This window comes from Lottia gigantea, assembly GCF_000327385.1.
Source record: "Lottia gigantea unplaced genomic scaffold LOTGIsca_34, whole genome shotgun sequence".
Taxonomy (NCBI): Eukaryota; Metazoa; Mollusca; class Gastropoda; family Lottiidae; genus Lottia; species Lottia gigantea.
In genome coordinates, this window is record NW_008709146.1 from 1,865,505 (window position 1) to 1,878,722 (window position 13,218).

The following is a 13,218-nucleotide window of genomic DNA, read 5'->3' on the forward strand; positions in this document are numbered from 1 at the left end:
GATGTTTTAGGAGAAAATTTCACTGTTATATGTTATTTTTATTTTTCTCTAGATAATCATTTTCTTCCTACGTCCTGCTAAATCCCTCAAAGCACTGATTGGATGTACTTTTATTTTTTTGCAGGCGGACATCTTATTTTCTGTATTATGTGTTCTGGTGTATGCTAAAATCCCCAGTTCAACAGCACTGCCTGTTTACAAAACGGCCAATGCAGACGTTTCAGAGTCCATTTGCGAAGTGAAGGGCCAATCGAGTTTGGGTGAGTAACATTTATTATTTAATATTGAGGTAGAACCGAAATACGACTACATAAATGGGCATGAAGCCTTTTGCAATTGCAAGTATAGAAAAAAGCAATGATCGAAATAAACTTGTCCTTTTACAGAAATAAACCCTTACCAGGACATACACCATCATTACACGACCCTGTATTAGAAGTTGAACCCACACATGGCTTTGATGCTGACGTCGGTTGGAGACATTTTCTAAGTCTCTTTCTGATACCTTTACCACAGGTCACCGAACAATCATTCCATCTGCCCCACATCGTCCAGCGAGAGGTAGCTGAATAATTAAAGTAAGCTTATCATGGACAATTGGACATGGTCATCTAATTCCAAGTTCACCAATTTCCGGGGAATTGATTTACGTTAATGAGATCAATTTGATTGCACTATCACAAAATTAAATGGAATTAGGTTTCAGGTTTTTATCCGTCTTATTGCGTTATAAACCATATCCTATATAATCATCTTCAGGTCCAACTGTACTTACTGTGTTCTGTTTGTCATGTAACAGTCGATAAATAAAATGAAATCCAATGGAGTTTTACTTCTTACTTTTCTGCAACTAATTGGGCTTATGAAGACTATTGCAGTATGCAATAAGGGGAATGCTCTTTCTTGATTAATAATAAAGGTAGTTTCGGTACTCACATAAGTCTATCTCACAAACATATGGTAATTTTTCTGTGCATGGTTTGGTTTCCCATTTCCTTGCACCGGCACCAGAATTTTGTTTCGCCTGAATGACCACACAATTGCCTGGTGTAGTTACTTTATTACTAAGTTTATTTTCCCAATTCTTTCGTTGCAAATCTGTTCCATCAGCCCAATAGAATTCGTTGTCATCTGCATTATGTTTTAAACCTAACCAAAATCTAGACGTATCGTCCCTAAAATTGAAAACTTGCCTTATCAATGTGAATGAAAAATATTATTCCATAAATGTTTGCAAGAGTTACTCATTTTAGTCGAACCTCTGGGCTGATTCTGTGGACCTTCTTCACTGTAAGCCTCAGACGTACAACAAAAACCACTTTAATCTATGAGGATAGTTATTGGATAAAGGTAGAAAATTAGTTCATGTCAAAAGTTACTTTAAAAAAAAAGACAACTTATCATAAGGTATTTCTCAATTACAGCAGAACAGGACGCCAGACTTTAGTTCTGAAAAGTAACACAGATAACTCAAATGGGGTTCCTACCCATCTAAATGACTTTTATAAGCCTTTGATATTGGAGTATTCGGGTTAAATGCTTACAATTTCTTCGCAATCTTCTTTATTTCTTTTTTTATCAATTTAATTTCTTTTCTCTCTTGAAATATGAGAAGTGTTCCACCGTTTCTTTCACAGAATGTCTGGGCTTCCCACCAGCTCTTTGGGTCATAGTAGAAGTAATAGCATGTATCCGATAACTGTGCATAATCTTTGCCTGGACATGTTTGCTTATCTGGAATGAAAATAATCGGAACACTGTATAGATAATTTTTTTTGTATCAATGAGTAGCTTGAAAGGGATTCAAAGGGCGTTTTTTTAGCCTATGATTTTAATTGATCTGTCAACATGCATAGCGAACGTTTGTTTAGGAAATTATACACCGAGTAATTGGTTATTGCTAGCATTAGCAGCATGAGTATGCATGTGTGCATTTGTAGTGCCCGAGGGTAGGGAAGTTGACTCTCATGGCGTGGAATGTGACCTTTTCAAGAATTGTTATGAAAGAGGTTAATAAGTTTCTTTATCATAGCAGTATTTCTGTCAATAGTTTTAAGAGAAAATGCATTAGATGAATAATTTTTAATGTAATTTCTTGATGGATTGTAAGCCATACCGGAAAGTCCCTTCCTTAGTATTTATTGATATTGTTTATGGAACAGCAATATAGTTATTGACACACTAACATTTTTAATTAAAATTCAGGTTTGTTTTGAAAGTAACATATGAATCGTAACAAATATTTCTTTTTGTGGTTCAGGTATTATTTGATTATTAATTAAGAATTTTCTTTCTGAGTTTTTGTGTCGATTAAAGCATTGAATAATATAGAACTCAATAATATACAACTCAATGATATACAACTCAATAATATAACAGCTCAATAACTGAAAACTCTCTCAAAAGCAATTGAATGGTATCTCATTTCGTACAGACACGCAACATATTCTACAAACAATATATGAATAACAGTTTTTTGGGGTAGAAACAAAAGAATATGTCGTGATTGGTTTGACAAAATCAGAATAGTGACAATATTATCTATTAAATCATAGTATAGATAATTGAAAAAGAAACGTAAGTGGTTGGAAATTTGATATGTCTAGCGGTAAAAGTAACCCCCCCCCCCCCCGCCCCCCTTCCCAAATGAGACTGTCCCGTAATTGCCCCTTCCTTAAACTCTTTTTAGATTGAGAACTAGTGTTGCCGTGAGTCCCTTCTACCCTCCTTGATAACTATGTAGAAGTCTCTGCGGTCGTTAACAGTTTTACATTGTGATTGAGTCTTGAACGAATTTCAGTGGTGGAAAAATAAATTAAAATTAAGAGAAGAATTCGCAGATAGGATACAAAATATTTCGGAAAAAGATATACTCATTTAAATATTATGCCAAAACAAATTTGCAAGATATTAAAATAAAAAATTATTTCTACGATAATTTATGCATCAATTTTATTTGGTATTGGGTGATATAGAAGATACTCTACTTAGAACTGATCTATGTCACCAGAAGACATTTTACATGTCTATTTAACAATATACAAATTAAATTCAATATTACAGAAGTGCCAAAGTAGAGTCAAGAAATATGTTTCGTTATATATTTTAATTTTTAAAGTGCATACATTCGGGCCCCTAAAACATGTTCAACCACTTACCGTTGCTTTTACAAACAATATTCAATGGAAGACCTAATAACAAAATAATCCAAATATATTCCTGCTTTCCTCTCATCATTTATTTTGGAGAAACACTGAAATCCTAGAATTTATTCCCATTTAAGTTTTGGATTTATAAGTTTATAATTTTTTCTGAAGACAAATTTCGTTTTCCTGCAGAATACTACAATCATTGCACTATAATTTCTGAAAGTTATCTTTTAAAGAGAGAGAGAAATTGATGGAAAATGTAAGGAACTTTTTAATATCTTAGAACCAATAAGATAGGTTGGTAGTTGTGAGCTGTTAAGCGATTGGTTATGAGATATCAATGAATGGATATTTTTTTTTTCAATTGATTATCGAGTTTCTAGTTAAGTGTTTACGCCCAAACTTATATTGTTAATGTATATTGTGTGTCCGCCTGTCCGTCCGTCCAAAGAACAGTTTTGATCGCATTTTAACGAATTTGGTTTGATTGTATATTGATGAGAGTAAATGAACATGAATTTTTGGATGAGTTTAAAAACCGTTCATCACAAAATCTCAAATTCGATTTTTCGGGAAATGTATTTTGAATTATTGCCCTTGATTTATCAAACATGCTTGTAAAATGTTTTATACAGACAATTTTCTAAAATTTTTGTTGTAGTCTGGAGCTATCGTTATGAAATACTGTTTCTAAGAGAAATAGCAACCCAGGATAGTAATTGAATATGACATTGAAAATAATCAGAATCAGAATTTAGGCGACAAGAAGTAAATGTAGCTAAACACTGATATCTTGACGTGGATCGTGTCCTTGTGGCCAGGTTATCATTTATCAATTTTCTGTCCAGTTTTATTGAATTGTAAACTCGTTGTGTATATTATTGAATTTTTATATTGGAGGTTGTACATTTAGACTTGACGGAAATCAATTAATGAATAGACGTGATTAATTGAAGTGGAGTTTAATGTTTCTTGGTATTTAAATTCTTATGACAAGTTCCTGATAGAGCGACATATAGGCCAAACTCAGATACTATTGACTTTTTATGATTTAATTAATAACTGTATTATATAGTAACTCAAATAGTAACATACATAATCATTTTTCGAGAAAAATAAAACTATCAAATTGCAATCTAACAAAAATGAGTAGAATCTGATTGGCAGATTTATTTATTATAGTCACCTAGTTGAGTTAGTCGGTTAATAGATCTCTATGTCGAAGCGTTTTTCAATAGGACATTTCTCTGGAACACATGTGCCAGTGGCCTGAGTTAACCAACATTCTCCAATACATTTTAACGGAGAGATTTTTCCGTCAAAGGGGTGCAACTCGTGCCAACAAACTTGGTCAAATCAGCCGGCAACCAGTGACCTAAACTGTCCCTGAGTATTAATAATGAACTCCCATAATAACTCATTATGTTGAATGAATAAAATAATTTAATGGTAGTCTATGATTAAGCTTGCGTCTGTAAGTTTGGTTTTGACGATTTACCTACTAAATAAGACTGATTTACCTAATAAATAAGGAAATTGTCTTGTTTACATTTATGAGATCAATAGCTTTAAGGAGCCATTAAAAAATCAGTAACTGCACGCCAATACACACTGACAATGACATTTTAGGATGTTCATTTTACAGAATCTGAACACCTGCAAGAAGGAAGAACAATCTACTGGGTGTAAGTTTTAATAACGTTCTGGGTCAAGAAATTTTTGCCTCCTTCAAATGCAACAAAGATAAGATGGTTATAAGAATATAATCAACAGTAATTGATTAAACAATTAGCAACTTAACAAGAGATTTGTAAACATAATGAAAATATATTTAACAGTCAACTCAAGTATTATGATAACTCCTTATGTCTTAAACCAACAATTACTTCCTACAAATAATAATTAGAAATTTATAAGAGATGCCTCAATTCTGTCAGTATTTTACTTAAAAGGGTTATCTGCTATGTATATGGATATAGGTGAAAGACATTAGATTAAATAATGAACTGTTTGAGAGAATACAAAAAAGACATTTCATTTAAAAATGAATTTATTCAAAAACTTATTTCATCAGCACCAACTCATCACCATCAGACCTATCAGTTTGACTTCATCCCAGAGGCGAATTCACCATTATCTTTTCTTTTTCTTCTTATTACTTCCCTTTTCTAAGCCTTCCACAAATCTAAGTGGTAATTTATATTTTTCTGAAACAAATAATAGATGGATTTAATGCCATACATAATGAAGACTGAAAAACATTCATTGGACTAAACCACTGAAATTCTATTGCTACATTGAAGTCTTAGATCCCCTAAATTTTTTTGTGATAAAATTTTGGGGGTCCAGAAAAGGAAGTCAAAAGTTTTTGTCCTTAAGACAAATGGAATAAGACAAGCTTTCATTATGACCAAACCTCTTGAAAAACTAAGAATGTTGTTTTTAAACTAACAATGATAATTTACCTATTAACAATTGTCTTATAAAATCCACCTGGTTTCCTTGAGCTAATATCTGTAAACCTTTATTTTTCTGTATAGATGGACTGACTGTAGTACTACAAGCTCTCTTCACTTGTATTAGGTGAGCAAATTTATCTGGATCTATTCCAAATGTTTCTACATTATCTATCAATGTTACCTGAAAAATCAATGTACTATGTGATGGTTGCAATACAGAATCTTTTATTATTTGATATGATGTGCTAGAGTTGGTTATAGCAAAAATTACCAAGGAAAAATTCAAAAATTGTGATAATTGTGTTTAAGAATAAATCTAATATGGGTTGGAATAGCCTTGAACACTTTTTCTATGTCATCTTGGCTTTGCTTCCCTTATACCTAGACCAAGTATATACTTACTTTTTTATTGCCCATCCTCTGAACCACATCAATTTTAATGGGGTCTATTTTTCCTTTCTTAATTATTGGAGGTTTACCAGGAAAAGTTATCTGAAATCCAGGCTGCATCTTCTCAAATAATCTACAAATATTATTGGATTTTTTGAACAAACACTTAAGATAAAACTTTAAGGAATTGAGTTTTTCAAATATGGTCATGTGAGGTTTTATCTTTGATGTACAAATACAAAGACTGTGAAACAACTTGTGACACAGCAGCAAATGAAGGCAAATGCTTCTCTTTTGAAGCAACAAAGTTTTTTCCAATTACATATCTTCAATCCACCCATACTCTCCTTTAAGTCATTTAGAATGCACTACAGCTTTGTTGAGTAGCAAATGCTGTTTTTAAATTAATACTTCTTTCCACATACCTAGCCTTAGCTAAATCCCATTTCATAGTAACAACATCACATTCTGTTTTCCTTAACACTATCTCAGCTAATATTGGATCTAATTTTATTAACCTAGAGAAGAGTAAAAAAATAAATGTCTTTAGTACTTAATAACATTATATATTATTTTTTTTACGGGAATTCTTAAAATTATTTTAATATTGTTAAAAATCCAATTGCTCTGATGGTGTTTTTCATTATCTTTCACCAAAAAATTAGACTCACGATTTGTCTTCAGAAAGTTGTAGGTCATTTGTCTTAACATAATCAGTTAATCCTTGTCTCACTTCATCTGCTGTTATACCCTGTCCCTTACTGAAAATAGAATTGATAGATAGAAAAATAAACTACACAGGTAGATCTATCTGATCTATGAGACAAGAGCAAAATATATATAGCTAAAGCTGACCACAGTGGACCATCCTCTGGAGGAGAGACCATCTTTAAGGAGTAAATTGATTCTGTTTTTCATGGAATACCACTGTGAATTAGTCATAAAATTCCTTAAAGCTACCATTACCATTAAGTAAAAAAAAAGATTTTGGACTAGGTAAACAAATAAACATTATCATACCCATATTTTCTAGGTTTAAAAAAATATAAAAGATTAGCAGGAATACAGAAAACATCTGCTATAGTAGGTGATTGAAATTCATCTTCATTAGAACTAGTACTGGTAGGTATTACTATTTCTGGTACTTCAAGATCTTTCAATCTGTATCAAATATTTATAAATTTAAAGTTTCATTCATTCATACCATGAATAATAGTGGTGCATTTTAGTTATAAGAACAACCAAATATGTATGTTTATGATGCATATTTTGTATCAACACTTATTCTAACTTAAAAACAGCGAACTGTCAATATTTTAATATAAAATGAAAGAAATGGAGCTTGACAAGAATAAATATTGTTTTTGGAGAGGGCATATAAAACCAGAATAAGGATTTGGTTGTATTTGCTAGACTTGACCACAAGAAGTTTAAAAGTGTCCAACTGAATGTAGATGGTTTTGATAGTAATTAACAATAAGTAACTTTCTAAGTAAGTAATATTACTTACTCTTCATGTGTTTTATCAAATTCTACAATACTATCCATTCCTTTAGATAATGTTTTGACTTTAAGTATACCTTTAGCTTCTATTGTCTGTAGAAATTTGGAGAGCTGAAATGGTAATAAAGGTAAGTAAGATTATTTTAGTCATTTCCTCTCTGGGGATCCTCATAGTCAAAATAATAGAAAACAATTTCTTACAGGATTTTGTATGACCCTCTCACATCTCATACATTAGCTATTATCATCATGGAAATCGACTTCACAATGTCAAGACAAGAATAGTGGCCATTGCAGTCAAGGTATCAGTACAAAGTGCGGAATAGCTTGACTTTGTGAAGATGCATGGAAATAAGCATGTTAAGTTTTCACATTAGAATTTTGATTTTAGCAAGATAGTATAGTAGAAGTGGTATTTAATTAGTTTATCATGATATCTTACTGATATGATATATTATGACAATTGAATGTACTTTGAGAATTCAGCCTGCTGTGACTGTTTATAATTGTCAAATCAGCAGACCTGAACATTATAAAAACTGACAATAAAATCATATTGATAGAATCGATACTCATGTATCATAACATGTCTAATCAATTCTATATTAAAGGGGCAGTATGTAAAATTTTCAGTATAAGAAAATGTTGCGAATTATATTGAAAAGATTTTTTAAATATTCTATTAACTTCCAAGTATCTATTTGATAAATCTGAATTTGTTTTAAAGAATCTATTAAAACCATGAAGTGTGCTAGTTGTGAAGCCTGTTTTTAGTATTGGGCATTAAAAGCCCAAATTTTAGGTGAAACCTTCAGAAAAAGTAGTAAATATATTTTTCTTTACAATTTGGATTTATTTTGCTCGATACATCTATTTGTTTTCAACTCCAACCAAAAACATAGTGAATTTAAAATGTTTATGTAAACATTTTGAATAGATTCTGCATTCTAAAAATTAACTTAGTTAGTTAAAACTTTCAGTAATCCAATTGTTTCTTCAAGACCCGTTGGCCTGTCGCCACCAAGTAAACATCCGTAAAGCCCCTAAGGGAAATAACAGGTTTCTTTCCTTTAAGCAAACATATCTTTTTCTCATATCGATATGTCTATTCTATCTATTATAAGATTATGTTATATCTTATTAAGTCTAATATTGTTTTCATGTATATGATATTTTTTGATATGCTACAGTTATTGAATAATATTTAGAAATCAAATTATCAAGTAGTGTAAATTCAGTTCAGAATTTAAGGTGCCCTCCCACCATAGCGATTACTAGTTGTGTATGGTTGTCAATAATGAAAGTGGCCATGAATACCTCACGCAACTCAAATATCATTATGACTGATATTCTTATTTGCAGCAATTCATAACTGATGATAGCTTAGGTGTGAGGGCCCCTTTATATTGATTTCCATTGAATTCACACTACAAGATAATATGAAAAAAAACTGTATGTCTAACCTTCATATAGAAATGCAATAATTGTTCTTGCTACCAGTAAGCCAACAGGCAATAATGTTTACTAAATGCAATTGTGTTGTCTAGTTATTTGCTCTACACATTAACAGACTTTAAAGGCACATACATATCCAATATTCCGTTGATTACCTGTATATCATTGGTTACCTGTATCCCGTTGGTTACCTGTATCCCGTTGGTAACCTTTGTCAAAACTGCTTGACAAACGAATTAAAATATAGAACCAACAATGCTTTATTTGTATATTAATGAAATAATTGAATAGTTTAAATATCAGGAGAGCAAGTTATATATGAATAGCCCTGAAGCTGAATTGAATTTACTTTCATTATACTGACCTTTTTATAACTAGACTTTTTAATATCAATATATTTATCTTCCGGGCTAAAATATATATAAACAAAATTATTTTGATTTTTGATAATCATTGTCTTAAATAACAAGGATCTCATAAGTATCAAATATTGTAAAATCAATTTCATCTTTAGGTCATCTACTTGATCAATTCAGATCAAAGTGTTCCTATTTAAACTGTGTCTTTATTGAAACATGCCTGTAGACTATTTGAATTGATTATCCATGTTTAATATGTATGTTATATAACAAGTTGAAATAATGTGTGTATGGTTTGGATCATTACAATAATTGTTACTCTATTGATTAGAGTGCATATGAACTTTCATCACTTTTAATAATATTGATTATCTCATTGCTCAATAGAAAGTTTAGGGAGAAAATCAATTTATAGACAAACAGAAATATGGACAAAAATAATAAACATGGATTAATTTACATCACATATTAGGGCATGACAATAAATTTGATTTCTTGAGATGATCAAGTAAGAGTCTCAGATGATAATTCAAGATCCTGAGATGATAAATCAAGAGCCTGAGATGATAAATCAAGAGCCTGAGATGAAAAATCAAGAGTCTGACATGATAAAGCAAGAGGATGAGATGATAAAGCAAGAGCCAAAGATGGTAAATAAGGAGTTTGAAAAGATAAATTAAGATGCTGAATAGGTAAATCAAGACCCTGAGATGATAAATCAAGAACCTGAGATGAAAAATCAAGAGTCTGACATGATAAAATCAAGAGCCTCAGAAGATTAGAGCCTTAGATATTTAGTTCAGGAAATTGATAGTTGAAAGAGAAGTAAATATAAGTATAAAATATCTGAACTTTTAAAACCTAAAATAACTTAAAATATCATCCAGTTTTACAATACTTACCAATAAGGCTGTAAGAAATTTTTAAAGAAGATACCAGTTGATAGAGGAAGATCTGATTTCTTCATTTTTCCCTTTAAAGCACATAAACAACAGTAATTCAGCAATTCGTCCATTGCCTCTATAAAATACAAATATAACACAAAATGTTAGGAATTTTTGATAATCAGAAATCTTAATTGTTATGCTGGCTAATTTACATTCTATATTTAAAAAAATTGTCAGCCATTCGAATTCTACTCAATGTTCATTAACCAGGATAAAGGCTGCTAATGATAGAAATAAAAATATTTAATTGAATCAACAGTGTCAACAAAAATCAATAGATTTGTGCATAATGGAAATTGCATTATATCAATAGTCCTATAATTAATCATGCTACAGTTTGATTAAAATGCTGCAAGATATTTACAAAATCAATGGATTAATATACGATTGGGATCTAATATAATAATGTAGATATCAATATCTGAAAATCGCATGAAACTTTGAGTAACAGCATGATTCAAGTTCTGTTTTAATATTTCTATATCGCTTTACAATTGAATTGAGCACTATTTTAAAATTGAAAAATTTTAATTATTGAAGATATCAATATCAGGTATTATCACAAAATTACCTTTGGGATCTTCTTCTTCTTCAGAACTTTCTTCTGATTCTTCTTCTGATTGAGATATATTGGCAGTAGCTCCTTCAGTTTCATTATTATCATTATCTATTGATAGTGTCTCCATGGAGAGACCTGCAGATTGACTGTTAATCTCAGTTGACTTTTTCACTTTACTGGTCTCTCCTTCTTCATCAGAATCTTCGACATCTATATCCAGATCATCTTTTAGAAATGGAGGTACAGACTGGTCACCCATTTCCCTGAAAGAAATAAGGTTTTTAACTATTTCAATAATATTTTTTTGTAATTTGAAAATTAGAATGATTACAGTATGACCAAAAATAAAGATTGTATTTCTTTAGAAATAGGCTACTATAATGTGCCAAATGCCATGGCTAATATGGCAGGTGCAACTTATTAGATTTGGATGCATTGTGACCTAATTTGTCAACTCTTCGGTACTTAAAACATTAAAGGGAAATAACCACTAGTTTTATTGTATAAAAATAATGTTTTTAGCATAATATCTCACCATAATAGATCTCCCATCATATGTAATGGTTTAACTCCTTTTCCTTTCATAGCAGATAAATACATATCTTCTCCTGATAATAATGTTTCTCCTACAGCCATTGGTGATCTAAAATATTGATAAAAATTTTAGTTGAACTTTACTGAATCTTTCTCTTGTTAAATTGCTACATTGGAGGTTGCATAGATAAATTGAAATACTTTATATAGCTAGAAGTAAAAGAAGCCTTTCAGAAATAAACAAATGAAATGAAGTGTACTGGACACAGACTTGTTGTGACCTCTCATACCTTAAGTATGAGATCTTGACTTAACCAAGAAATGACGTTGAACCTTTATGTACCTGATTGAGACTTCACCTCTCCCGTAATAACTGATAAGTCATACCTATTTCCAACAAGCTTTATACTGGCAATATCACCTTTCTTAATACCACGGAATGTTCCCATATGAACTTGTCCTGATACAACAACACCTGGCAACATCAGATCTGAAGAAAATAATCCCTGAGTTCTGTCGCTTATCAAAGAATAGATTTTAATTTAAACTGATTTAAAATAAAATACAAGATAGAAGTAAATACAATGATCATGTGAAAGGTTATAACTAAAATTTTGGTGAAATTATGGTGAGATTTTAGTGGTACCGAAAAAGTAAAAGATGATTGGTTTCCTCACCTGCACCGACTGCTAGCTTAGTAAACACTGGAGGCCATGTTGTAAATACTGGTAACATTTCAGGAGCTTTCCACAATGCATAAACTGTAAAAATAAATTATTTGTGTAAGATTACAACATCTAATTTTACATGTAAGCAGAATTTTTTTGCAAAAAAGCACCACAAGATTTAACATGATAATTGCTATATAAAAAAATATTACCTGATGGAAACCATTTTTTGTTAATTTCGAAGAAAATAGGGTTCTTCTGACAAGAATAGATATTAGCTATTTCTCCACTGTGAAGTTCTACTTTAGCCACTGACATGTCACCTTTAGCTGGGAATAATTCTGATAGTACATTTTCCTCTATACGATATAACTTTCCTATGTCATTTTTAATTTTCTTTCTGAAAACAAATACAAACTCAAATCAAAAGTACACGAGTCTAGCTAACTTCTTTGCTGAAGTTAAACTGTTTCAGTCAAATTGGCCACTTTCCTTGTAAAAAGATACAATCTCATTTATATGAAAATCAAGAGTACAAGAGTCTTGGTAACTTATTTCAGTTCACCATTAGTTCTTTCCACTACACTCCTTGTTTTATAGATAGAGGATCAAAATGTTGCAAACAATCCTTTAATCTGACAAATGATTTGTTCTCATAAGGCAGTTGACCACTGATCCAACACTGTCTATTTTAAAGTAATGCAGGTTGACTGAAACTATGAGAATGAAATGCCTGCCAGTAGGCCTATAGATTATACTATATAGGAAGTCTATGGAGTTTTTTTTATTTGGTTGTGCAACTTACTTGTCTGATCCTTTTAAAGTATTTTGTCTCTTTACCCTAAATGGCTTTAGAAACATTCTTTCTCGGACTACTCTTTGAAAATACAATTAGAACCAGTCCAGTAGAAAATCAAGGATTGAAATGAAACAAACGGTACAACTGATCCAAAAATAAAAATATATATTGCATTCAGTTTTCTTTACTTTCGGTTTGTATTTTAATGCAACTTCCGGTAAAAATAAGAACTGTTACATAATGTCGTAAATAGATTGCTTCGCAAATAACAAAGTTATATTTAAGAAAATATCATTTGATGACGCATTATAATCAATACTTTGAATGTTTTTCACTTACTATTTTTATTTTCTTTATTTCTATAGAAGGATAGCTGATATAATTGTCGTAAATTAA

General features: G+C 31.0%; 1 protein-coding gene across 1 annotated transcript; it reads right to left on the minus strand.

Annotated features, from left to right (window-relative positions):
- Window positions 1-5,184: 5,184 nt before the first annotated feature.
- Window positions 5,185-13,005, minus strand: LOTGIDRAFT_233056 (hypothetical protein). The gene is made up of 15 exons (XM_009058501.1): window positions 12,829-13,005; window positions 12,236-12,423; window positions 12,033-12,116; window positions 11,743-11,845; window positions 11,357-11,464; window positions 10,834-11,084; window positions 10,218-10,335; window positions 9,321-9,366; window positions 7,509-7,612; window positions 7,021-7,159; window positions 6,670-6,761; window positions 6,424-6,516; window positions 6,011-6,131; window positions 5,615-5,789; window positions 5,185-5,356 (listed from the first exon to the last, which is right to left on the minus strand). Exons 1-15 carry the CDS (start codon window positions 12,882-12,884, stop codon window positions 5,283-5,285), a joined length of 1,752 nt encoding a protein of 583 aa, XP_009056749.1. The 5' UTR covers window positions 12,885-13,005; the 3' UTR covers window positions 5,185-5,282.
- Window positions 13,006-13,218: the final 213 nt, after the last annotated feature.

Bases quoted from the DNA above. Each gene is read 5' to 3' on its own strand.
- LOTGIDRAFT_233056 (XM_009058501.1), bottom strand. From the start codon at position 12,884: ATGTTTCTAAAGCCATTTAGGGTAAAGAGACAAAATACTTTAAAAGGA. The intron at 12,424-12,828 runs GTAAGTTGCACA...ATTTGTTTTCAG, and splicing joins ACTTTAAAAGGATCAGACAA to AAAGAAAATTAAAAATGACA. The intron at 6,762-7,020 runs GGGTATGATAAT...AATTCTATTTTC, and splicing joins TTTTTAAACCTAGAAAATAT to AGTAAGGGACAGGGTATAAC.